Source organism: Emydura macquarii, unplaced genomic scaffold (assembly GCF_026122565.2).
Source record: "Emydura macquarii macquarii isolate MOO-44397 ecotype Brisbane River unplaced genomic scaffold, CSIRO-AGI_Emac_v2 contig_3152, whole genome shotgun sequence".
NCBI lineage: Eukaryota > Metazoa > Chordata > Testudines > Chelidae > Emydura > Emydura macquarii.
This window is the reverse complement of record NW_027133289.1, coordinates 6490-33806: the sequence shown is the minus strand read 5'-3', so window position 1 is coordinate 33806 and position 27317 is coordinate 6490. Positions and strand designations below refer to the sequence as shown.

The 27317-nt window shown below is 45.1% G+C and overlaps 2 protein-coding genes across 2 annotated transcripts; one reads left to right on the top strand and one right to left on the bottom strand.

The window, feature by feature from the left end:
* Positions 1-1192: 1192 nt before the first annotated feature.
* On the bottom strand, positions 1193-15498 carry LOC137142115 (uncharacterized). Its single transcript, XM_067531345.1, has 10 exons — positions 15479-15498; positions 14005-14207; positions 13383-13496; positions 9636-11321; positions 8942-9041; positions 8112-8260; positions 7827-7939; positions 5691-5780; positions 1955-2077; positions 1193-1396 (listed from the first exon to the last, which is right to left on the bottom strand). The coding sequence occupies exons 1-10, from the start codon at positions 15496-15498 to the stop codon at positions 1193-1195; spliced, it is 2802 nt and encodes a 933-aa protein (XP_067387446.1).
* A 3093-nt stretch (positions 15499-18591) lies between these two features.
* Positions 18592-24831, top strand: LOC137142117 (glutamine amidotransferase-like class 1 domain-containing protein 3, mitochondrial). Its single transcript, XM_067531346.1, has 4 exons — positions 18592-18723; positions 21288-21459; positions 22859-23060; positions 23701-24831. Exons 1-4 carry the CDS (start codon positions 18616-18618, stop codon positions 23891-23893), a joined length of 675 nt encoding a protein of 224 aa, XP_067387447.1. The 5' UTR covers positions 18592-18615; the 3' UTR covers positions 23894-24831.
* The last annotated feature ends 2486 nt before the right edge of the window (positions 24832-27317 follow it).

The following is a 27317-nucleotide window of genomic DNA, read 5'->3' as shown; positions in this document are numbered from 1 at the left end:
CATTACAGTATAAGGTATACACAATTATAGCCGCAGATTCAGATCACCCAAGACATTTTGTGAATTCACATTGAAAAGAAACCCGAGATGTCTGATTTTGACATTTTCAAAATGAAACATTTTGATTCTTCAATATGAAAGAACTTTGCATTTCAAAATTTACCTCCATTAAAAAAAAACAAAAAACCAAACCTGAAAAAAAACATTTCATTCTCAAAATTGAAATGTCCGTTTTGACCCAAAACAATTTCCCCCCCTTTTTGTTTGTTTCGGCCAGAGAACTGGAAAAAACAATTATTTGCACAGTTCTATATACAATACAAGGCTCAGGCTCTGCATTCTCAAGTTAAAGTACATTTGATTCTTCAAAAATGTGGCTGCAGCATAGATTCTGTGAGCTCCGCTCCCAGGGCGACATCATTCGCTCAGAAAGGAGGGTCTTTTTGGAAACTCCACTACTTCTAAGCTACTGTAGTTGGGATCACCTAGACACGATCCCCACCTTGCATTACATTTAACAGAGAATGAAGTCTCAGATAGATGAGGGGTCATTTTCTACATAAAGTGATTAGTGTTGTTACCAGTGTCACTTTCATTTTGCGGCAGCTTCTGCAATCTTCATTTTGAGCCAAGTATCTAAACTTGAGATACCTGACTATCTTGGAAGCAGGTGCCAACACCCAGGGCCATCTGCTGTCTATCTCAGCATTTCTGCACTCATCACCACTGGATTCAAGCCTCTGAAAAGGTCTATTTTGTGGGGGTGGGGGGTTACCACTTGTTTCATGTAGGGTTCCCACCTAAACAAATCAATATAAGTAATCTGAATATAAAGACTTTCCCAAATCAGAGGCCATATGTCCAGTCTTCAAATTGAGTAATCTCTAGGGTGAATAAACCCTTGAAGAGGGGTCTGGGGCCAGTAAATCACTCCAGTGGGATTTTCTGATCATATGCGGCATGGTGTGTATATATATAGATGGCATTTGGTGAAATCAGGTGGACTCCAAAAATGAAAAGTAGAACTGTACATTCCTGGGTTATAAATCACCCGCAGGCAGGGGCAGTTTAGCAGTACCATAGAAGGGTGGATTAACTGCAGCAGAAGCAGGGATCTCTCTCCCATCCCCTATTTTTATGTTCATATCACTTACTGGCAAATCCCTCCCTAGTAAACATATCATTGGGTTGCTCAGAGCTTTGCTCCCTCCTCATCAGTGCTGAACGCATTGTTAGTGAATGATGCCAGTGTCCTCTCTTCTGGGTCAGCAGCATGTGTCCCATTGGGGATGGCATGGGAGAGGTTCTGCTGCTTCTCCTGGCCCGCCATGGGGGCACTGTCACTGGCATGGCCCTGCATGTGTTTCCTCTGCACCTGCTCCAGTATCTGTAGCACCTGGAGGGGACAAACAGGATGGGGAGTTGGATACTGAGGGGCAACAGCACTAGCTTCTTCTTTTGCCATCAAAAGAGGCCATCTCGCTTTTAAAGCCACGCTGGCTGGCCCCTCCCTCTTGCGAGTTGCACCCAGCCTCCACTTCAGCTCGAAGACTCTGAGATTGGCACACGGGAAGACTGTACACCTCAAGGGCCCAGTTGCTGACTGGCAATGGATACCCCTCCATCTTTTAATATAATTGGAAGAAGGAAAAAGCTTTGCACTAACTTATGAGGCACCTTTCAACCTTGGAACTCAAAGCACTTTTCATAAATGGGCAAGTACCATAACCCCCATGCTACAGAGGGAGACGCTCCAGCACAAAGGGGGGAAGTGAGTTGCCCTGGGTCACATCAGAGTCAGGAACAGGGCACAGGCATCCTAACTCTCCAAACCATTGGAAGTGTCTTTGCCTCCCCATGGATCTGGTGCCTCCCTGTCCTTCCAGGACCCATTCAGTGGGAAGGGGAAAGAGAGCGTGAAGGGGCAGAGAAATACAGCAAAGAGATGGTTTACCTGGGATTTGGGAACAATGCCCACCCTGAAGAAGCCTATGTTTCCACTCTCAATCTTGGTGCAGTCCACAACAGTGGAGGCAATGTTCTCTGGAGAAGGCCCATCGCACAGAACTGCATCCACCTAGATAGTAAGCAACACTCATATCACGGGGCCCTTCTCAGACCATTGGATAAAGGGGCAAGAGTTTCCCTTTCTCAATGGATTTAGCATTACCTACCGGCTCTAGCCATGCTAGAGATTCCCATCCCCTCCCTCTCCTTTTTCCACCTTGCATTGGGCAAAGTCACCCGAAAACACTGGTGATTTCCAGCTCTCATCTAGTAATTTCGGGTGACTTTGACCAAAGCAAGGTGGAAGTAATGCACTAAGTAAAATTCAAGGGCCAGATCCTCAGCTGGTGTAAATCAGCACCATTCCATTTACTTTAGTGGAGCTCAGTTGGTTTACATGCACTGAGCTACGCTGGCCTACTTCCACTGAGCATCTCCGCTAAGGTTGTTGTTGTATACACAGGAAGTCAGAATGGTCAGATGTGAGAATGGTGAAAGAACGGTGGTCTTCCCATATTCTGAGTCTGTCATCCTCACATGAACTTGCCATTAACTTGTGGTCTCAAATTTCATATTTTCAGTGGGAAATATACAGTACTGTCATGGGGTGACTTAAGGCATTAACTCTGCTTTCCGAGTTTAAAGACTGGAAAATACAAATAAATCTGATAATTTAATTAGCAGTGCTCATGAAAGACGGGAATCCCCTAAGATTCAGAAACTTTTAGAACTCCCAAAGGTTCTAGTCTCTGGAGATTTTTACAGCCTTGGTCACAGATTTAGCACTTTAGTTCTGAAAACTACAACCAAAAACAAGGGTTCTAGGATCTTTGACAGCCCCAAAGGCCCTGGAACATTAGAATGTCAAGGGCTTTGCCACTTCTAGGCCCAGAAATGCTGTATGGCACTCAGATCATTATGGCTCTGAAGGGCAACCAAAAATGTTTGTGTTACTACTGATTCCTTATTTTTCCACCCTTCTTTCTCATCCTCCATAGCCCTCTGGGTTAAGTGTAGAAGCAAGAACAATAAGGGTGATGTCGTGGTGGGTGTCTGTTACAGACCACCAGACCAGGAGGATGAGGTAGATGAGGCTTTCTTCACTCAACTAGGGAAAGTTTCCAGTTCACAGGACCTGATTCTCATGGGGGACTTCAATCACACTGACATCTGCTGGAAGAGCAATACAGCAGAGCACAAACAATCCAGGAAGTTTTTGGATAGTGTTGCAGACAATTTCCTGGTGCAAGTGCTGGAGCAACCAACTAGGAGCGGTACTTCTCTTGACCTGCTGCTCACAAACAGGGAAGATTTGGTAGGGGAAGTAGAAGTGGGTGGCAACCTAGGCAGCAATGACCATGAGATGGTTGAGTTCAGGATCCTGACAAAAGGAAGAAAGGAGAACAGCAGGATACGGACCATGGACTTCAGAAAAACAGACTTTGACTCCCTCAGGGACGTGATGGGCAGGATTCCCTGGGAGGCTAATATGAGGGAGAAAGGAACCCAAGAGAACTGGCTGTATTTTAAAGAAACCTTAATGAGGACACAGGAACAAGCCATCCCAATGTGCAGAAAGAATAGCAAATATGGCAGGCGACCAGCTTGGCTTAACAAAGAAGTCTTTGGTGAACTTAAACACAAAAAAGAAGCTTACAAGAAGTGGAAGCTTGGTCAGATGACTAGGGAGGATTATAAAAATGCTGCTCAAACATGCAGGAATGAAATCAGGAAGGCCAAAGCACAATTAGAGTTGCAGCTGGCAAGGGACGTGAAGGGGAACAAGAAGGGTTTCTACAGGTATGTTCCAACAAGAGGAAGATTAGTGAAAGTGTGAGCCCCTTACAGAATGGGGGAGGCAACCTAGTGACAGAGGATGTGGGGAACACAATGCCTTTTTTGCCTCTTTCTTCACAGACAAGGTCAGCTCCCAGACTACTGCACTGGGCGGCACAGAATGGGAAGGTGGTGAACATCCCGCAGTGCTGAAGGAAGAGGTCCAAGACTATTTAGAAAGATTGGACATACACAAGTCCATGGGGCCAGATGCAATGCACCTGAAAGTGCTGAGGAAGTTGGCTGATGTGACTGCAGAGCCATTCGCTATTGTCTTTGAAAGCTTCTGGCAATTGAGGAAGGTCCCTGATGATTGGAAAAAGGCAAATATAGTGCCCATCTTCAAGAAAGGAAGGAAAAAGGATCCAGGGAACTACAGACCGGTCAGCCTCACCTCAATCCCTGGAAAAATCATGGAGCAGGTCCTCAAGGAATCCATTTTAAGGCACTTGGAAGAGAGGAAGGTGATCAGGAACAGTCAACACGGATTCACCAAGGGAAAGTCATGCCTGACCAACTTGATTACTTTCTATGAAGAGGTGACTGGCTCTGTGGATGTGGGGAAAGCAGTGGACGTGATATACCTTGACTTTAGCAAAGCTTTTGATACGGTCTCTCACAGTATTCTTATCAGCAAGTTAAAGAAGTATGGGTTGGATGAATGGACTATAAAATGGATAGAGAACTGGCTATAGCATAGGGCTCAACGAGTAGTGATCAATGGCTCCATGTCTAGCTGGCAGCCGGTAACAAGCGGAGCACCCCAGGGGTCGATTCTGGAGCTGGTTTTGTTCAAAATCTTCATTAATGATCTGGAGGATGGGGTAGATTGCACACTCAGCAAGTTTGCAGATGACACTAAGCTAGGGGGAGAGGTAGATACCCTGAAAGGTAGGTATAGGATACAGAAGGACCTAAACAAACTGGAGGATTGGGCCAAAAGAAATCTGATGAGGTTCAACAAGGACAAGTGCAGAGTCCTGCACTTTGGATGGAAGAATCCCATGCACAGCTACAGACCGGGGACCGATGAGCTAGGCAGCAGTTCTGCAGAAAAGGACCTGGGGGTAACAGTGGATAAGAAGCTGGATACAAGTCAGCAGTGTGCCCTGGTTGCCAAGAAGGCTAATAGCAGATTGGGCTGCATTAGTAGGAGCATTGCCAGCAGATCACGGGAAGTGATTATTCCCCTCTATTCGGCATTGGTGAGGCCGCATTTGGAATATTGTGTCCAGTTTTGGGCCTCACACTACAAAAAGGATGTGGAGAAGTTAGAGAGAATCCAGTGGAGGGCAACAAAAATGATTAGGGGGCTGGAACACAGGACTTATGAGGAGAGGCTGAGGGAACTAGGCTTGTTTAGTCTGCAGAAGAGAAGAATGAGGGGGGATTTGATAGCAGCCTTTAACTACCTGAAGGGGTTCCAGGGAGGATGGAGCTAGGCTGTTCTCAGTGGTGGCAGATGACAGAAGAAGGAGCAACTGTCTCAAGTTGCAGTGGGGGAGGTCTAGGTTGGACATTAGGAAAATGTTTTTCACTAGGAGGGTGGTGAAGCACTGGAATGGGTTACCTAGGGAGGTGGTGGAATCTCCATCTTTAGAGGTTTTTAAGCTGCAGCTTGACAAAACCCTCGCTGGGATTATTTAGCTGAGGTTAGTCCTGCTTTGAGCAGGGGGTGGGACTAGATACCTCCTGAGGTCCCTTCCAACTCTATGATTCTGGGATAACCCTCAACGAGTTTCTAATTACAATCTATTCCAGGCTTTTAGTCTTAACCACTAGGAGCAAATCAAAATAAACTTGCAATCAGATCCCAGGATGAATGTGAAGAAGCACCTGGTGATTACCTTGTCTCCCAGCTTGGCATACACCTGATTGTGGTGGGTAGTGTCTGCCTCTCCAGTTGGATTGGCTGATGTGACTGCAATGGGACCAACCTGGTAATGGACAGCAAAATGGGAAAGCGAGTTTTGAACAGGGCTTCCAGCACAGAAACTCATAGACTCACTTTACTTTACCTTGATATTTTGTTTGTTGAAGCCCATTTTAACTGAAGGAGGGCACCAAAGTGTGAGTATGAGGACAGCAGGATAGTGAGGAACACATGGAAAATCAGGCTGAACTGAGGATTTTCTGAATTTCCTGGCTTCTAAGGCCAGAAGAGACCCTTCTGATCATCTAGTCTGACCTCCTGGATAACACAGGCCATAGAACTGCCCCAAAATAATTCCTGAAGCATATTTCCTCAGGAAGAAATGAAACATCTTAATTTCACGAGACAGTAAACTACACTGGAACCTCAATGGAAATACAGGCAGCAAGCAAATTATCCAAGAGCATGCAGGGTGTCATGGTTTCTTTAGCAAAGGCCCAAAGACACAGTGGTGGGGAAGACGTCTGACTTATGGAAGGCCAACTGGGATCAGGTTCCTTATAAATCCTCACAAAATAAATTGCCTTAGTATAGCATCACCAGCCATCGCACGTTCTGTGCGATCAATGCAGTCCCACTTGTAGCTGTATCGATGAGGCTTAGAGGCAGTGGGGCTTAGGTACATTGCAGTAGGAAGTTTCCCACATGCAGCGCTCTATGCAGCAGTTATGCCACTGAATTGCACCCGACCACATGTTCATTTTCTGTTGACACCAAGAGTTCATAAGGACGAGAGCAGGAGAAGTGCTCAGCACCAAGCAGAAAAGGGTAAAAGCTTTTCCACCCAGCGGGACCAGAGAAAACAGCATGAGGGATGTATCAAATGGGAAAACAAAGAGCGTTTAGCTGGTGGCATTGTGACATTAGGGGGAGAAGGAATTGTTCTGAGACTTTGAGGAGTTGAGCTAGGTGGACCAGATCTTTGGACTGAGCTCTTTCTGTGACCTGGTATGGCAAATATATCTGTCCACTGCTGCATTATACTAATACAGGCGCACTTGGGCAATGATGTTGTCACCCCAGATACCACTGCTTGGAGGAGTTTATGGGGCAACAGCGTTTGTTCCATAACTGAGGTTGCATAAGCACCATTTTGCTCCATGGTCCACACCTACAATCCAAAAAAGGATTATATTGCCTTCAAAATAGGAGGTTAGATGTGCGATGGAGGTAGAACTTTTCTAGCAAATAGACGGTGATTCAGACAAGGGGATTGTTAATTGTACATTTTTTAGTTTGGGTTGTTAGGTTTTTTAAACATTCTTGTGAGGAAATGTGAAACCAAACAACTGCTATGTGTCTGCAACCTTAACTCCATCTTAATGAAATATTTTGTGTAAGTCATAATACTGATCACTTTTCTTCCCTAGAACTTTACAAAAGTGAGTATCACCTAGAGCTGAGCTAGAAACGGTTTTCCAATCCGGTGAAAAATTTTGAGATTTTGACCTTTTTCTCATCTTAAATCGCAATGAAATATCAAAATCTCCAAAAAACTTTCATGAACCAAAAAAAACCCAAAAAACTTTTGAGTTGGGTCAGTCAAAATGTTTTGTTTCCATTTTGACATTTTATTATCATCTACTCAGCTTAAATCTCAAAACAAAAAGTCATTCTGAACTAGAAAACTGGCATTTCTTGTTTTGAAAATATCAAAACAGGCTGTTTCACACTTCCAAAACTCTTTTTCCCAAATCCTTCTCACTGAAGCCCACCCTTTCCCACTAAACGTTTTGGTTTTGATAAATCGGCAATTTTTGATGAAAAAAGGTTTAGTCAAAAACTTCCTGACCAACTCTAGCATGATCTCATTTTACAGCTGGAGGAACAGTGAAGTGAAGTGACTTGCCCAAGATTAGACAGTGACAGAGCTGGGAGAAGTACCTAGATCTCCTGACACCGGTCCGATGTCCCTAGCCATTTGCTGTGTGTTGAATGCTAGCTGTTGGCACCAAACCTGTTCACTTGGGCTAGTGTGATCATAAAACCCCCTCACCTTTATTGCTGCTTGACTTTAGCAAGCTGAGAGAGATGTGCATTTGTCACTCACCAGATCAATGAGATGTGTGGTGACGGAGCAGTCAGGGATACGGACGGCAATGCTCTGAGAGGTACCGACATATTTGGCAGAGTCTTTCATCCCCAGGAAATCCACCCATTCCCCTGTAAGGGAAAGAGCCACATAACGCTTACTGATGTGGGTGGAGTCTACAAACAGTGATGGCACCATGTAAATAAAGAGGAATGGCCCAACAGCAAGCACAGTTTTGCTATGTTTTGGATCGGCAGTAATCTCTGCCTTGTGGTAAGCTTGACAGCAACAGTATTTTCTCACCTCTGGGAACAACCAGGCTAATGGGAGATGGCCAGGCAGCTGCCATGAAATCCCAGAGTACAGGGTTCAACAAGTGCTTTGTAGGTTCCAGCTGCTTCAGACTAGAAATCCAGAGTGACATGGGGCGATCCTGAGCCTGACGCTTAGTCCTGGAGAGAAGACGAAAGAAAGGAATGCTCTTTAGCACCCAAAGGGAGGGTGGGAATTATTTTCTCAAACTGCAACGAAGCAGTTTGGGGGAGGTTTAGATTCAGATATGCCCTTACACTCTTAACCCAAGCACAAGAGCCATTGTAGCAGAAGCAGCACAGCCCAGTGGATAAAGCCCTCAGTGGGGCAGGGAGGAAGGAGATCTGGCATCTAATCCAAGTTATGCTACTGACTCCTTGTGTGGCTGTGAGCAAGTTACTTAGGCCTAAATTCTCAAAAGTGTCCACTAATTTTGGGGGCCCAACTTGAAAAAAAAAACCCAAACCCTGAAGAGGATTTTTTCACATGAATGTGATTTTATCTTGACAGCACGTTCCCATCCCCTACCCCGACTCTTTGTTCTTTGTACAGTCCTGTTATACCACAGACAATTGGCTCCACCAGCTGGCAGGAGCCATGGAAATTCCAGGAGACAATTACCTAGCCACTTGTTCTCTCTTCTAACCCTGATCTCCACTCACATGCTTACCTAGTTACTGCTCTTATGAAGGTCCATGCATCTGCAGACCTGTTGCAGCAGACACTGCCCAAGAGCAGCTGTCATTTGCCACTTACTGCCTAGAGTCTCCATTAGACTATTAGAAGAAGGCCTCACCTGGGACTGTCGTGCAAACACTTACTTGTAAGCTTTCTCTACAGCATCAGGTCGATTGCAGGCTGCCACCAGAACATACACTGTGTCCGTGGGGATGCCGCAGGCCCCTCCATTCTTCAAGATCTCTAGGAACAGGACAGAACCCATCCTGTGAATAGCACTGTTGGATCATAAACTCACAGAAGAGCTATAGATGGAAGAGGCCTACAATGTGCCTCCTGCTTTATCCCCTGGCTGCTAAAGGGTTGCCCTCTACAGTCTATTTTCTAGTGTTCATTAAAAGAAATTACCCCCAGACAGGGGCAAAGAGGAGTCCCACTATCCAGAGAGCAGCCCTCCCCCTCTGCCCTTGAAATATCCCAGCAAGGATCTCCAGAGGCTGTGTTATGCTGCAGCACCAGCCTGTGGGGTATGTAGGAAGTAGATGGGATGGACAGCCAGGGACAGAAACCAGGAGCACTGCATCACGTAAGCAGGTGCAGCGCCATTGACTTCAGTGGAATTTCTCCCACTTATAACAGCAGTGCGTTTGACTCCTAATTCCCACCCCCTGCTGTAACCACTTGAACGTACTGTCTTGGTCAAAATGACAAAGTATAATCAAGGTTTGTAGATTCAGAAAGGGGAAAAAAAGCAGTTCTTCTATCATGACCTCTCTTCAAAATGAAGCCTCTCAGTTAACCCCTACTCCTGCTCTCTCCACTATATATTTCCCTTACCTGCAATTTGCTTGACTGAGGAAGCTTTCCTGGCAGGCAAGTGAAGGCATTTGGTGCTTCCTTCCACAACACCGCTGAGCTTCACGATTGGCTTACCCACAGGGAACAGAGAACCTTCAAAGGTACTGTTGAAAAGGGCAGACAGGAAGCAGTAGAAGCTGACCAGGCCAAAGATGATGGTGACAGCAATATCGTAGCCAGCTGGGATGGCATTGACTGCATCCAGCAAGAAGCTGATGAGTATAAGCAAGAAGGTGAGGGAGTAAATGAACCAGGCGATGCTTAGGAAGAGTGTGCAGAAGACAATGAAGCAGTTGACGAGCATGAGGGCGATGATGCCTACAGCTATTTGGAAGCCCCTGCTAGTGCCATAGAGATTACCATATCTGGTTAAGCCCCAGATGATCCACATGACCCCATAGAGAATGAAGGCGCTGCTCTCCAAGGTTTTACCACGGGCAAAGGCCACCGAACCACATAAAAGCTTAAGGATCCCTCCGGCTACCACTACCCAGGGTATGACAACGGTAGCAAGTGGTGCCTTTGGGTCCACTGTCATAGTGATAGCAAAGGAAGCAAGGACGCTGCATGCATAGCCAAGCACCTCGGCATCTGCATACTTGGAATAGCCAAGGTAGGGAGCATGAAGGTCTTTCCCTTCACGAAGCTTGAGAAGACTGCAGTGGGAGAGCAAGGCCTTGACCGTTCCCTCCCCTGTAGGGATTTTGGCACTCGCCTTCATGTTGTACAGGTAAATGAGAGCCATAAGGGTTGAGGCCAGAAAGATGGCCACGGCCATGCCTTGGGGGCCACCTTCAAAAAAACCATTAGGGCTACAGGCGAGGGCGATGCAGTAGGACACATAAAAAAGCAAATACAGACCATCCACCAGGCTTTTCACAGTGATAAAAAGGGCCAAGACAGCAAAGAGGATAGCGAAAACCACCAGGAATGGGACAGGGAAAATTGGCTCATCCTGCTGCCAGAGCCGGTACAGGAGGGAATAGCCTTCAGCAAATTTCAGTACAGAGGTGAAACCAAAGAATGTGGCAGCCAACTTGTCCAAAGCACGGTAAGAGAAAATGCAGACTCCAATCTGATAAATCCCAGCTGCCCAAAGCCAGGATACTTGGCCCAAAAAGAGATTGCTTGTCACCCCCAGGAGCCTGCAGCCAAAGACGCTGGCAGACAGCATGTTCAAGATCAGACCAATGACTACCAAGTCATTCATGTTGGCACCATTGGCCTGGAGCTGATCACTGGTCCTGCTCTTGGCCAGATCTGTGCCAGGAAGTGTGATTTTATCCTTGCTGAGAAAATAAAGACTCCTCCCCACAACAAAATAGCCTCCAGTGAAGCAGACAATCATATAATTGCAAGCCACTGCCGAGGAACCGAAAGCCATGTTATAAAGCATCGCGATTTCATGGGCACAGGCAAGCGAAACACAAGAAGCAACCATGGCAAGGATGATCTCTCTTTGAAGGAAGCCCACCACTCCAACGATGAGCAACCCCAGAGTAAATGTCGCCAGGCCAGGCACCATGGCATTGCGGAAATCAACAATGCCATTCAGAACCCCTTGCCCAGCCAGGATGTGGATGACTCCATAGCTGCACCACAGCACTGAGATGGTTAGACAGAGGGACACGAACAAGGAGGCATTTCTCAGCGTCTTCTGAACTCCTACAGGGGAAATAAACAAAGGGAGTAGGAATGCCAGGTCACTATGTCTCAGAAGCCACCAGCTCTTAGAGACACCTCCAGGATAACACGGTGTGTTTGTCAGTGTGCTGGAGTGATATGTCCCAGTGCCACATTTTGAAGTAAATTGCATCACTTCTTAATGATAATAAACTTATACATGAGTTCCCACAACTGTCTGCCATTTTCCACATCTCCAACCCTTGTCCATGGACCGCCCTACCCAATCTGGGTCCCCCAAACGATTATCTTGTCTTCATCCAAATTCCATGATGCTCATATGAAGAAAGTCAATAATAATTGTCACAATAGATTAGTACAAATAAAGTGCTGGTATTCCCTCCTCTGGGTTCCCTGGTGCATTCTGTCCACTCCATTTCTGTGTAGTTTAGATTGTCAGCTCTTTGGAGCAGGGCCTGTGTGTATTGCCGGTCATGTACAGCACCGAGCATCTCATTGGCACTTAATAAATAACCAGTCATTCACAAAGGAACATAGGAACTGCCAGACTGGATCAGACCCAAAGTCCATCTAGCACAGTACCCTGTCTCTGAAAGTGGCTAGAGAACTTGATAAAGACATTTACAGTTAAATGTGAGTCAGCTACTACCCCGAAACAATATTGTACTTTACAAACATGCTACAGCTGCTGGGAATGCCCTCTTCAGTTCCTGTATTAGACCAGCACCTTCCATGGCACTTCCCTCATCATGGTACCTCAGGATTTGCATGATCATGTTACTAACCCCTAGTGCTGTGAACATTCTACCAGGACTGGGAGATGCTCATTCTGGGCTGGAACTTGGCACCCAAGAATTTCCCCATTTCTATTCCGTTCTGTTAGGGCCCTGGGAACCAGAGACATGTTTGGGGGGAGCAGAAGCAGTGCTAGAGCAAGGCCCATTGTGGCTTTATGCCTGCGCAGTGGAAGAACAGCTATGACTCAAAGGGACTGGGGTGCAACAACCTTAGAAACAGCAGTTGTTACATCTGCTGTTCCGGGACACACCTCCACCTGGAGCGCTGCCTGAAGTCCCCTTTAGTGCTCCCCTATAGCTAGCAACCCAGTCCTGGCTGCTCCTGCACAAGTATGTTAGGGGCAAGAGGCTCTCCACGCTTTGTCCCTCCATAGCGTATCCATGCAGGGTGGCCATAGTTTAACCCCTTGTGTTCACGCCCCAAGCTACTGGGCTGTGTAATAATTAGGCCATTCGCCTCTTAGGGTACAAGAGCACTCAAGCCTTCATGTTCAGGCATTCATGGACCTCTGCCATGACTGACTGATCACTGCCAACGTGAAGACAACACCTACCTGCTAGGCTGAACCAAGGCTACCAGCCCATGTCATGAGGGCCTTCAAAAAGCTGCCCTGTGCTAAAGGCAGGATCCCAAGTCCAGTGGATAGATTCCTATTGACGTCCATGGGCTCTGGATCAGGACCAGGCCTTAGCGCAGCTTTGTGTCATCACTGAGAGTAGAGCTGAACCCGGTACGTAGAGGTTAGACATGCTGTTGCCCATTAGCACTCCCCTGAGCTCTCTGCTTAGTATTTTTTTCACTATCTAGAAAAATGCCAGGACCGATGCAAGGCAATCACATTCATGCCTCCCTTAAAATAAATGTAGTGAAATCTGTGCAGCTCTTTCTTCATTCCCCCAGTGGGGAGAGATGGAATTCACCAATCAGTCAAAATAGTTTGAAACTTTTTATATCCCGTGATTTCCCCTAAGCTAATTAGGACCTCTTGGCAAACTACTTATTAAACACACTGTTTAATTCACTGACTGCCCTTAAATTACACTCTTACAGAGCTTGGAAACTGTTTTTATAGTGATCAACCCTCCAGTTCAGTGAACCTAACAATTCCGTAAATGATTTGTTTAGAATTGATGTTTCTTTCTCGAGTCCCTCTGCACATTGACAAAACTGGTGCCCTGGCATATCGTTACAGTGGTCTGGTAAGGTTACCTGCTGGCAAAACAAAGGCCAGTACACAAATAGGTATAAGAAAGGGCTTTTAGCTGCCAGTGCTCCTGGTCTTACCTGCATAGGCCAAGAGAGCCGATATGATAAGCAGAAGGACTCCCAGAGCAGTGCTGGGGATCAGAGGGGCTGGTCTGGTGAAGCTGTAGGAGTGTACAGCTAGCAAGAGGGACCCTGCATGGAATACAGGGGAAACAAAACATCTTAAAAGCTTTCCAGGAAAATGGGAGACAGAGTGAGATGAAGAAGGAAAAGAAAAATGCAAAGAGAGGAGGAAACAAGAAAGAGGAATGGGAACAGAGAGTGAGAGCGATCCAGGGAAGAGACACAGATGGAGAAAAGAAAGAGGAAGAGGAAAGTGAATCTCAAGAAAGAATGTTAAAAACTACATTATATTGGAAAATTTAGATTTGACTCCCATCCAGGACAGGTCAAATGGAAAAATTCAGCTCAGTGTATGAAAGTCAAGATGAACATGCTATTGACTGCTTTATGTGGATTGGTTTTTATAGGTCTAAGGGTTTTATCTAAGCAAAGAAGATTCAGAGAACCCATTGCTGGCAAGATCTTTCTTTCTTTCTGTAACAGAATCTAATTAATCCCCATTTGAAAAGTGTATCCTCATTGTACATAAAGTCAATTTCAGCATTAGCCTCCCTTGTCAGGCAAACGTGGTTCCTACCTGAAGAAATGCCCAGGAGCCCTATGGAGTAGTGCAGTGACTTGACCCGTCCCTCTGCCATGGCTAAGTTTGCTGAAGACTCAAACGCAGGCTGAAATGCTGCCTCTCTCCCTTTGCCTAGCTCTTTATAGTCAAGCTTACACTGGCTGCTGTTCCTTCCGGCTCTCCACCCCTTTTCCCTAACAACATCTTTGTTAGATTTCCTTTATGAGTGGCAGAGAAGGAAATGCAAGTGGGCTGTTAACTGTAATAAACTTCAGTCTGTGACTCAGCTTGTGCTGCGCCTATCTTCCCCTGAGGGCCTGTTAATTTTACTCTTGATTAACTCTTGTTAAAAGGACACTTTATAAATGATTCTGTGTCAGGCAGGAGTTATTTTCATGCTCCCCTGTTGCCAGTGGGATAGCTTGGGCACTGCATAAAATACAGTTTTAAAAAATCCATCTGCTGGTGCTAACATGCACACCTCCGCTCTCTGAGTGGCTCTGGTTTAGTCATTTCTCCAAATTTAGGACTTTGTATTCCTCTTAATTCCTAACACATTTAGAAATGCCTATTTTGGCTGGTGTGCGCGCTGCTGTTTGCTGTTGGTATCAGACCTGCTCAAAGGAGTGTGATTATGCCTCTCCCTCCAGGCTGCCCGACAAAGAGGACCTTGTGTATGTGAGGAGGCAGAACAAGTAACAGCCACAAAAGGCAAAGACGCTCAGACAGACCAGAACCAAACTCAGCAATTCAAACACTCACAGTGTATAAATGCATCAATTGGGCCGAATTCAGATACAGCGTTAAGCGGTGATGTTAGTTACACATCGAGTGGAAGTTCTGTCAGAAAACGCTGGTAAGCAGGGACCTTTATTGGGCTTTGTGGGTAAATTTCTACAGCATTTGCTGGCATTTAGACATTCCCTCCACCTGATTTGTATCTCCATAATTATTCACATAGGGCCTAATTCTGAGACGGACTGCACTTCTGCTGAATTTCTACTGACTTTAGTTGGACTGGGGGCACTTCTCAGGATTGAGCTCATAATGAGGGCTAAGTATGATCCAATTTTAGTGGTTTGAGGGATCTGCGTTCAGTGCCGTGCTTTATCCCAGAATCTCCTCTCTAGAACAGTTTAATCCCCCATTATTGAGCTCGCATTGGTTTGCACTGAATGCCTGAGGCAATGATTGCATTTAATTATATTCACCCCCTCCTTGGTGACTGAATGCCCTTTCAAGTCAGTCGGATTCCTTTGGGCTTCCTTACACTTGAAAATTAATTCATATTAAGGAAGGCTGTGAATTTAAATTTAAAGGTCGACTTACAGCCACTGCATTAATTACTGCGGTGGCTGATGTCCACACTGCCCTACTTAGGTTGGTGGTGTGCGACCTCACCAGAAATGCTTCCACCGATCTAAGAGGGGCAGCATCTCAGCTTTGCTGGCAGTTCCCTGCCGGGAGCCCGGCTGCCCCACAGGCTCACAGGCGGCTGCCCCCCACCATTATCCACCCCCCCCCCGGGAAACAAGGAGACGCCACCAGGGGCTTTTCCCCTCCCTGTTCCCCACTGGGAACCAGGAGAAGCTACCTGGGGCTTCTCACCCGTGCAGAGCGGGGTCCAGTACCCAGGCTTCCCAGTTCCCAGACTGGAGCAGGGTCCAGCCACTCAGCTCTCCAGAGGAGCAGGGGGCAGCTGGGCTCCAGCTGCCCCGCTTTCTTGTCAATTTCACAGCTCCAGCATGAAATCGACAGAAATGACAGCCAACAGCCCAAGTAAGGAACTAAGTGTCTACAGTGACACTGCGTCACCCTAACTACACTGACATAAACCCTACACCTCTCCTTGAGGTGATTTTATTATATGTCAGCATAGCAGGGGAGTTACATCGGTGGGAAGAGCACTTCAGTGTGTGCGCCTCCATTGTTTTGTCAACAAAAGCTGACTTTTGTCGACAAAACTCTAATGTAGACCAGCCCTTAACCAGGAATAGTTATTCTGAAATAAATGAATAGCTATTCTGGAGTCACTTGATCTGTACACAAGCCCATTCCTAATTGACTCTAACATGGGTTGACTCAGGCCCAAAAATATGATAAATGGCTGAGCATTGAAGTCAGCACAATTTGGCATGGGGAGGTATTGTGAAATGGGAGACAGCTGGCCAGTTTATAGAATAGAATCATAGAATCATAGAATATTAGAGTTGGAAGGGACCTCAGGAGGTCATCTAGTCCAACCCCCTGCTCAAAGCAGGACTAACCTCAGCTATATCATCCCAGCTAGGGCTTTGTCAAGCCTCAGCTTAAAAACCTCTAAAGATGGAGATTCCACCACCTCCCTAGGTAACCCATTCCAGTGCTTCACCACCCTCCTAGTGAAAAACGTTTTCCTAATGTCCAACCTAGACCTCCCCAACTGCAACTTGAGACCGTTGCTCCTTCTTCTGTCATCTGCCACCACCAAGAACAGCCTAGCCCCATCCTCCCTGGAACCCTCTTTCAAGTAGTTAAAGGCTGCTATCAAATCCCCCCTCATTCTTCTCTTTTGCAGACTAAACAAGCCCAGTTTCCTTAGCCTCTCCTCATAAGTCCTGTGCTCCAGCCCCATAATCATTTTTGTTACCCTCTGCTGGACTCTCTCCAACTTGTCTACATCCTTTTTGTAGTGGGGGGCCCAAAACTGGACACAATACTCTAAATGCGGCCTTACCAATGCCGAATAGAGGGGAATTATCACTTCCCGCGACCTGCTGGCAATGCTCCTCCTAATGCAGCCCAATATGCTATTAGCCTTCTTGACAACCAGGGCACACTGCTGACTCATATCCAGCTTTTTATCCACTGTTGCCCCCAAGTCCTTTTCTGCAGAACTGCTGCCTAGCTCGTTGGTCCCCAGTCTATAGTTGTGCATGGGATTCTTCCTTCCTAAGTGGAAGACTCTGCACTTTTCTTTGTTGAACCTCATTAGATTTCTTTTGGCCCAATCCTCCAGTTTGTTTAGGTCCTTCTGTATCCTATCCCTACCTTCCAGGGTATCTACCACTCCCTCCAGCTTAGTGTCACCCGCAAACTTGCTGAGGGTGCAATCTACCCCATCTTCGAGATCATTAATGAAGATGTTGAACAAAACTGGCCCCAGGACCGACCCCTGGGGCATTCCACTTGTGACCGGTTGCCAGCTAGACATGGAGCCATTGATCACTACTCGTTGAGCCCTATGCTCTAGCCAGTTCTCTATCCATTTTATAGTTCATTCATCCAACCCATACTTCTTTAACTTGCTGATAAGAATACTGTGAGAGACAGTATCAAAAGCTTTGTTAAAGTCAAGGTATATCACATCTACTTCCTTCCCTACATCCACAGAGCCAGTTTAACATGTGTATAACATACACAAATGGATTATGTTTGCAGTGTGCACTAGATTTGTTTAAATCTGCAACCTTTGTCAAGCTTTATGTACTGTAACATGACTAACAATCTGAAGGAGGAAGACCAAATTGTTTTTTAAAGTACACCATGACTCTGCCATTTTGTATCTAAACCAGGAAGGAGCGAATTTATTTGCATCCATAGATTCCAGTTGGGGTTTTATACACACATCATGCAGGTCACCAGCGTTGGAACTAGTAAAAGTAGTGTGGGGAACAAAGGTGCATTGGATTAAATGGACCTTAGCTGGATTTTTCTCCATTTCTAATGTTTGCGCTTCTTATCATAGAATAAGTTCAGATGACACTAAGCTAGGGGGAATGGTAGATACCCTGGAAGATAGGGATAGGATACAGAGTGACCTAGACAAATTGGAGGATTAGCCCAAAAGAAATCTTATGCAGAGAAATCTGATGCACTTAGAACGGAAGAATCCCATGCACTGCTACAGACTGGGGACCAACTGGCTAAGCAGCAGTTCTGAAGAAAAGGACCTGGGGATTACAGTGGACAAGAAGGTGAATATAAGTCAACAGTGCTCCCTTATTGCCACGAAGGTTAGATTAGTGTAAAACTAGCATGAGAGAGCAGCAAACCGAGCCCATTGTTTCTAAATTCATGGCCCAAAGTCCAGAGAACGAATGGGTCTGTAGAATGTCTGCTGTTTGGAAACAGAGCTTAGAGACTAAGGACATTTAACAGTGGAAAGGGAACAGAAAGGGATCTGTGCAGCAAAGAGTTGAAAAAAGTACATCCCTGGTGTAACTCCACTGACTTGAATGGATTTCAACTAGGGTTGCACTTGGCCCAGAGCATGGCTCTGTTAAATGCCATTATACATATACATGTCCCTGTGCATTAGTCTGCAACACAATAGGAAATGGATTGAGAAAAGGAAAGGTGAGCACAGCTGGCCAAGCAAATAGCTCCAGCTAGCTGGAAATTCCCCCTGTGACAACGCACAAGAAGAGCTAGCAGGGAGGAGCTGATTGCATAACATTTATGTACACATCAAAGCCTGCCTTGGAGAAATAGAAAAGTTCCTGCCAGTAAAAGGCTCTGTCCAGCCCATACGGCACTGCCTGTGCCTGGGGCGGGATCTCCTGTTATAAAAGGCTTAGGGCAGTGAACTGAGACACACATCAACTCCAGCCTCCCAAGAGAATCCCTTTTGCTCCGAGTGTGAACATGGGCAAGAAGGTAGCCATTGTCCTGTCCGGCTGTGGGGTGTATGACGGCAGTGAAATCCATGAGTCTTCTGCTGTGCTGGTGCATCTCAGCAGGGAGGGGGCACAGGTAAGAAGTACCCTGTCTCTGGGGCCCAGTTCTACCTCTCTGATGTATCCTTTTGCCTTGGGCTGCTCTTTACCATCTCCTCCACTGCAAGAAATATTTTGGGGATCTGGGCAGTGGGGCTGATCATTGGAGCAGTACGTCATTGTTTCCTTAGGGGTTAGCACTTGTTGCTGCTGGGATAATCACATTGCCCTAGTGATCAGATTCAATGGTGGTGGGTGCAGTATAAAAATCTAGATAAGAGACTATCTATCCATCTAGATTCTTGCACCCAGCATCTGACCATTAGGTCAATGTGATTATAAAAGAGCTGGACAGTCTCTTATTTGTCTATCTGTCTTCTTCTATACAGAGCTCACCACTTTAGCACCCCTAACACTTGCAGTAAAAAAAGGACTGGCTGGACTCTACTGTATACATGTAAATCTAAATCTCCTTAAGCAATTTCCCTAACATGTCCTCCTCTGCTACGCAGCAGCTCCAGTCCTCTTTTTAGCATAGACATTTGCTTGCTTCTGCAGTTCCAACTCTGTTTCTTCTAAGTGGCCACACTTGCTTTTTAAATTCCATTTTTAAGCACAAACTAAAAACAGAATCCACTGTAAGGGCTCATCAATTAATCTGAAACAGGAAAACAAAGCAGCCAGCAACACACTGGTAATTCAGAATTAGCAACTGTAGCCAAATTGTCTGAGTGCTGAGTGAAAGAATACTGCCGGAGATCACCCTTTGCTCACTGCAGAGGACAAATTTGGGCCCAATCCTCAGCTTCTGTAAATGAGTGTTGTTCCACTGAAGCCAATGGAACAGTGCTGTCTGATAGCAGCTATGGATCAGATTCCACAGGTTTCAAGGTTCACATTCTCAATACCTGTTTTTTTGTTTGTTTGGGGGTTTTTTTAAGTGTCTGTCTCCCTCTCTCTTAAACTGTGTTTTCTCCTCTTGTTTTTCCGGATTTTCTTGGATTTTCTACTCTTCCCCTTGTACAAAACTGAAAGACTCTTTCAGAGTGCTGCGTGTCCCTTCTTCATCCCTTAACCCAAGGAGCCCTCTGATGGAGGAAACCAGTATAACTTTTCCTCCATAAAGTTTAGGATTTTTTTTTCCTTTACAGATAGGGAGTTAGTGTACTGTACTGAACCTGTCCCCAGGGGAACTCTCTTTTGACCCTCCCTTAGCAAGAAGAAAACCATTCTAATTGAAAGAAAATCGAGGCTCTATCAAATTGTAATAATCTTGCTGGAAGAATGTTCCAGCCTCTGTCATTTTTCTTGTTTTTTGGGGAGGAGGGCATTGCTGCCCCTTCTTTTCCCCTCCCAGCCTAAGCAAAAACAGTGTGGGCCACATATTCTGCTCTGTTACTTAGTGAAAATTTGAAGTAACCCCTTTAAGTCCAGTGAAACTATTCCAGCTATGTAGGAGTATAGCTCCATTGAAGTCATTCCAGTTTTTACATCAGTTTTGTGCCAGTGGAACTTCAGTCGTTTTCCTAGATTTACACTGGTGGGACTGAGCAGAATTTGATCTCTATTTTAGTCGTGTTGTTTGGGAGCGTTCATGGGAGTAGTGAAACAAGGAGCCCATTTAGCTTGGGCCAAGAATTCCAGACTCCAATCTTAGCTAGGACAGCCTCAGATGACATTTGTTTGTGGTGTTGTTGTAGCCATGCTGGTCCCAGGATATTAGAGGGACAAGGTGGGTGAGGTAATCTCTTTTAATGGAGCAACACCTGAAGAAAAGCACTGTGTAAGATTCTCTTTCACCAATAGAATTGGTCCAGTAAAAGAGATTACCTCACTCACCATGTCTCTCAGGTAATATTTATTTCAAAGGAATGAGCAGGCTGAGGGCAGTCCTACCTCTTTGCCTGATGCTAGTTCAGATTAGAGCTGAGAGAATAACAGACTTTTTGGTGCACTGGCAACTTCAAAAAGCCCCCCAAAATTGTTGTTTTGGATAAGAAGTAATTTTTTTGAAATTGTTGGCAAATCAAAAAGTTGAAATTTTCATTTCAGGTCAAACAAGATGATTTGTTTGAACAAAACAAATGTTTTGTTTCAGCTTCAAACATTTTAAAACATTTTTGAATTTTTAAAATTAAAATCAAAGGAAATTTTGAAATTAAAAGTCATTTCAACTCAGAAACTTGAAATGTTATATGCTGAAAACACTGAAGCAAAATGCTTCAAAATATTAAAAAATGATAACTCTGTTTTTCTAAACAAACAATTTTACAATCAACATGAATTCACGCGTTTCACCAAATCTGCATTTTTCGCAAAAAAAAATTCCACCCAATGCCCAACTTAAAAAAAACAAACCACCTCTCTTGTCTCATTGTGACAACACACTTTCACATCGATAACCTGGTCACCGGTCGGCATTTGAGCTCAGATGGTTGCTAAGATCTATTGCAATATGGTTGCTGTTGTTTGCTGTCCAATTCCCTCTAACTCAGCAACCAAACCATCCTCATTCACTACACATAAAGTCTGATATTGCTTAGGAACTGTGCCCTGCTCTAAGCCTTAAGATAACAGACCTTGCCGTCTCTTCCATACCAGGGTGAGTTCTATGCTCCAGATGTAGAGCAGATGCATGTGGTGGACCATGTGAAAGGGCAGCCAACTCAGGAGAAACGCAATGTTCTGGTTGAGAGTGCCAGAATCGCCAGAGGCAACATCAAGGACCTAGCCACACTGAATGTCAAGGAACTGGATGCCCTGATCATACCAGGTAGGGCAGTTTGTGGACTCTGGAGGACTCGCCGTGCGGTTGGGCAGACAAACACTAACTCTGCTCTTGCTGGCTGATTAAAAATAGCAGTGTGGCCAGGAAAGCACAAGCTAGCTGCCTGGGAAAGTACACAGAGGGTTGAGCAGAACTGTACTCGAGAGGCTAGTGTGAGCTGCTGAGAACACACTGCTATTTTTAGCGTGTTAGCTCAACCAGAGGTAGAGTGCATCTGTCTACCTGATCTGAGAAGCACCCTCTCAGCTGATGTGTAGACATCCCCTTAGTGATCCAGCAGAAGGGAGCAGCTCTCCATTGGCATGACTTGGATGTAGAAGGGAAGGTGCTTATTTGGGAGATGAGGAAATAATTATACCTGGCTCTTATCTAGAGCTTCTCATCAGCAAATCTCAAGCCCTTCACAAAGGATATTGGTATCATTATCGCCATTTTACAGATGGGGAAAATGAGGCACAGAGAGGTGAGGAGCCTTACTCTAGGTCACCCAACAGGCCAGTGGAAGAGCCAGAACTACAGCCCAGGTCTCCTGAATCTCAGTCCAGTGCTCTAGCTGTTAGGCCACACTACTGCTGGTCTTCCACAGTACCTGCTGTGCTTCTCCTTCCTTGACTTTAATAGACAGTATCATCAAGATGTACCTGGTACACCCATTAGCACGGGCAGGGGATGCATAGAGTGGTAGTGGAAGAGTAAATGATGAAAAGCCTCATCACCCCTGCACCTGTTGTAACTAATGGAAGTGTGGCCATTGACTTCAAATAGCACAGGATCAGACCCTAAATGAGGATTCAATTAGGAGTTCTTTGGCCAACACCATAACTTCAGAAAAATAAGAGAATGGATGAGGACTGGATGAATAAAGCACTAATACATCTCCAGATGAATTGTGTTTAGAGACCATGAGGATTCTTTGCAGTTTCTATTGGATGGCAAGTCAGGCCTACGGCCTTCTTTATACTAGAAAAGGTTTGACAGTAGAACTATGCCAGCAGAGCTATATCAGCAAACCCATGTAGCAGAGATGCAGTTTATACTGGCAAAAGAATTCCATTGCCAGTACAGTTTATGCCAGTTGCTTGAATTAAATAAGCTATACTGAATAGGGTAGCCTTCTGCTGTTATAACTGTATCTACATTTTTTTTTCTTTTTGCCAGCATAGCTGTGTCTGTTAGGGGTGTGATTTGTTTTTCTAAATACTCCTAACTGACTTAGCTATGCCAGCAAAACTATGCCAGGCCTATAGAGGGAGCTGCAGGTATTTAGAGGATGCAGTGGTTCTCTGAGGTTTTTTTGACTAGCATTTTAGTTAAATAGTTGAGTTGGCAAAAAAATCCTACATTCCAGCAATCACCCATTTTTAACCTGTTTCACCATTCTTAGGTGGTTTCGGAGTGGCTAAGAACCTCAGTAGTTGGGCAACCCAGGGGAAGAACTGCACTGTCTCTAAAGCTGTGGAGGACACATTGAAGGCATTCCACACTGCCAAGAAACCCATTGGCCTGTGCTGCATCGCCCCAGTCCTGGCAGCCAAAGTCTTCCCCGGTTGCGAGCTGACGGTTGGACAGGATAAAGAATGTGAAAAGTAAGTATCACAGAGCCCTGGTGCAAAATCTGACCCTGAGGGATCAACGCAGCACACTGCTCTACCTCCCTCACAACCCAAGGGTAGGAAAGCATTGTGAATCAATATCCTGATGCCTAATTGTGTCATTTATAGTAAATACTGCCACAATACCAATCACCTGCCACTAACCAGGCCAAGAACATGGCAGTGGAAGGCCTCAAAGCTGTGGCAGAATTATCCCAGTGGCAGGAAATGTACTATGCTGGTATCTGCCGTTTGGGGGAGAGTAACCTCATTTGAGAAGTGTTGGTCAATAACCCAAGCACAGGTACCTGGTGAGGAGGGTCTGCCTGACGCTTTACAAAGGGACAGTAGGGTCTTAATGTTTAATGTGAGGCTTTTTGATTACTTTAGTGAGGGAGAGGTAGTATATAGAGTTTTCTTAGTTCCTTGACCTCTGAGGATTTCCTCTGCCACTCTGGCTTCCACGCAGTGGCCTCATTCCTGAGGGGTATTCATTTTGCAAGGCAGACTCCTAGCTACTGCTGTGGGACACCTAATGAGAAAGGATGCTTTCCATCTAAGGTCTTGGTGGCGTGAGTCCCTCTGTGTGGCGGTGACCTGTACACATCTGGTTTATTCTCACTTCTTCCTTTAGGTGGCCCCATGCAAAGACTGCAGAGGCCATGAAGGAACTTGGCTGCAAACACATAAACAAGCACGTAGATGAGATTCATGTGGATGTGAAGAACAAGCTGGTGACGACCAGTGCCTTCATGTGCAACGCCCCTGTCCACGAGGTCTACGATGGTATTGGAAAGATGATCAAAGAAGTGCTGAAACTTGCCTAAATGCCTAACTACAGAACATGCTGGAAAATGATGGGACTCCAAGTATTCTGCAATAAACTTCAGATACATAGTAATGGAGAGCAGACAATGAAAGTGGACCACTACTCTTCATCTCCCTACGTCCTTGTGCTTATTTCTAACCAAACTGGGCCCTTTGCCATTGGATGATTGCTAGCTACCAAGAAGGGAGAACTCTAGACAAACCTGGGCATCTTTATCTCCAAGATCTTGCCACCTTTACCCACAGATCCCCTGTACAATTAAATGGAAGCATTGGCAATAATAGTACTTACGTGCATCACCATCTTATGCTTAATTCAAGCTTCTAGTGGCTTGAGATGTAGCAACTGTCCATTAGGTTTCTGAATGCCAGAGGAGTTTTCTGGATTGTTTAAGACTCAGAGAGATTGACCTGAAATTGCCAACAGTTTATCTAAAGTCCTAGAATTTTGATACTAAACAGGCTTTTTTCCCCTTCTGAGATATGATGCATCTTTGCCATCATATAAAGAAAATGCTCTCTCACCCACACTCCAACGTAAAACAGTTCGGGTCCCTCCACTGAGAGGAGAAATGTAAACTTTGGAAATTTCTTAGAAATGGGGATGTGGAGAGTAAAACCTCTAAAGAGCTAGCTTTTTCCTATCAAAATTTCCTTTTCGACTTGTTCTGTGGAACTTGGAAGCCAACCCAAGAAAATGGGCAAACAAAGCTCCATCTTCAGAATCTATCATTCTCCTCCTCACTCTGGCAAAGTTAGATTTGCCCTATTCTACATCAATTTCAGTCATCTAGGTTTGTGAAAGAGTATTTAATTTTTAGATGACTTTGATTCCCTTGAAAGACACCGCAGGGCTTGTATTTCCCATGAGACTCCAGCAACACTGATAATTAGACATTTACACGTATGCATTATTCATATAAAAAATGTCATTTCTACTGAATAAAATTACAAACATCTTATATATGCTGACCTCTGTTTGATTGAACACCAGAATTTATTTTTATACTGCACATTATATTAATAAATACTGTGGGTATGATTGCTTTGCCCTTGCTCCAGCAGAATGGGGATGGAGGGAACTATCAGTTACAAGCTCTGGGAAAACAAGATAGGCAAGAAGCTTAAGGGGTGACTTGATTATAGTCTATAGGTACCTAGTAATGGGCCTGTACCTTTATTAGGATTTCTTTTGTGCTACAGGAAACAAACGTAGTATATATATACACACATGACTCCTAGAAACAAATTCAAATAATACAATCACATGTTTGCCTCCCAGAATGTGGTCAAGCATACCTATAGAAGTGCTTTCTACATGGGGGTGTATCTCATTTCCTTTAGCCAACTGGTGAATACAGAGTCAGTGTCACAGAGGTCCTGACTTAGCAGATCCAAAATGATCCCCCATAAACCTGGTCTGGAAGTGCTAAGTATGAGATAAAAACGTAGATAGATAGATAAGCTTCTGAAATTTTGGTTGCTTTCTTCTAATTAAATAGTTTCCATTTGTATAGCAACTTGCATTCTCAAGGATCCTAGAGTGCTTTGCAAACTAGATACAATTAGCACCCTCTGAAATGCAGCCATTCCTGGGGAAGAGGGCAAGACACAACTGGCAAACAGAACACAGTACCACAGTGGAGGTGAAGGGAGATTTTGGCCAAGGATCACCGCGCAAACCTCTACTCTCATTTAAAGTGCCACTGGATCTTTAATGTCCATGCACAGCAAAGAGAACCTCAATGTCACAACCTGGCTCAGCCTCCACCCTGGACAGGCACTAGTCTGTTCTGACTGGACCCAATTGCTGGATCCCATGTACTCTTATGCCAGCTGGGTCTGGCCAGAGCTGGGCCACTGCTCCTAGTTCTGGATCTTTAAGGCACACTCCCAGGTCTGCAACCCTTCCTTGCGACGTGGGGCTCTGACACTTTAACCACGAAACCAGTGCCTCAGCCCTCCTGAGTCCACAAGAGTTCACACACATTAGATCTGAGTTCTACCTCATTGAGCACCCTAAGCTTGATTAACCCCATCAGGGACAACATGGCAGGCAAGCAAAGGAGCCCAAGCTTAGAAAAAAAATTCTTAACTACAGACACTTTTAATCTTGAAAGCATTAGTGAGTTACAGATCTTTGGAAAACAACAGAGAGTCCAGAATGCCTTTGCCCCCCAATCTGATCTCACTCTTCCTAGCAGTCCCGGGTTTGGCCAGAATCCCTAGATTAAGCATCCCTTCCTGCCTTTACTCTCTTTAGCGTGGTCTTCTGGCAGGGGTGCTGGTCTGGCCCCTGGCTCAGAAAAGCACCCAACTTTTATAACAATCTTTGTTCCCTTTTTTCCCATGTTTTTCATCTAGAAGAATTCCAGGCTACAGCCCCACAAGAGGCTTCTGGGTAGTGTGAAGGGAAAAGAAGATGGGGTCTCTGTTTCTGCTGAGAACTGATTTTTAGAAATGGCTGCAAAACCCTGAGATTGAAAGTGCCTTTCTAGCAGAAATTTAAATCTTAGAATGTTAAGGGTTAACAAGATAGTTATGGAACCTAGACGCCAGCAGGGATGGAATGCAGAGAAAGACCTTGTAACTTGGATAAGGAAAGTTGAAAATACTGAGCTAAGAAAATTCCTAGATAAGTAGTTTTTTTAGTATATATGATCATGGAAACTGTGATGTATAAAGACTTGTTTGTGTAAGGCTATATAAGCTGTTAACATAAAATTCTAAGTTGTAGCCCCTTACATTGTAGGGAACACCTTCTTTACATAAAGAATAAACTCTGATTTTGCTAATCTGTTGTTTGGCTTATTCTGGACCATCCGCTAGGCAACGGACTTGTAAGTAAGGACCCCTGAGTTTGGGTTCTTCCACAAACTGGCACCCCAGATGGGACATGCCTATCGCGCATCCTCCTCGTCTTGGCTCCACTGAACTACCCAGCCGGCACCAGGTGAATTCACCTATTGAGGTTACTTCTGGGGAGCTGAGGCAGCGGGGAGGCAATAAGGTAAGGTCCATTGTTTATTTTATTAGCAAAGTCTACTGTTATAATTCCAATCTGTAATTCCCTGTGTGGGTGAGAGATGGTGAGCAATTTTATAATTCCAATCTGTAATCCCCTGTGTGGGTGAGAGTTAGTGAGCAACTTCTGATCAGAAACCCCAGTTATGGGTGCGGGGCAATTTTCTCCCACTCCTGGGAATCCTTTGGACTATATGGTTAAAAATTTTAAGTCTATTCCAGGTTATAAGGGTTTGTCTGTAAAGCGCTTAATTTTGTTATGTAAAATGATATGGCCAGGTTGTTTTTCTGGAGATTTTAGTAAACAATGGCCACAGGAAGGTACCTTTGATTTAGATAAACTGCAGTATTTGAAGGGGTTAATAGAAGATCCACACCCTAAGAAAATGGAATATAGGT

Excerpts from the sequence above, each read along its gene's own strand:
- LOC137142115 (XM_067531345.1), bottom strand. The coding sequence starts at position 15,498 with ATGGTGGGGGGCAGCCGCCT. Across the intron at positions 13,497-14,004 it reads GCTCCTGGGCATTTCTTCAG|GGTCCCTCTTGCTAGCTGTA; the intron begins GTAGGAACCACG and ends TATTCCATGCAG. Across the intron at positions 1,397-1,954 it reads GCATTGTTCCCAAATCCCAG|GTGCTACAGATACTGGAGCA; the intron begins GTAAACCATCTC and ends TGTCCCCTCCAG.
- LOC137142117 (XM_067531346.1), top strand. The coding sequence starts at position 18,616 with ATGGGCAAGAAGGTAGCCATTGTCCTGTCCGGCTGTGGGGTGTATGAC. Across the intron at positions 18,724-21,287 it reads TCAGCAGGGAGGGGGCACAG|GGTGAGTTCTATGCTCCAGA; the intron begins GTAAGAAGTACC and ends CTTCCATACCAG. Across the intron at positions 21,460-22,858 it reads GGATGCCCTGATCATACCAG|GTGGTTTCGGAGTGGCTAAG; the intron begins GTAGGGCAGTTT and ends CACCATTCTTAG.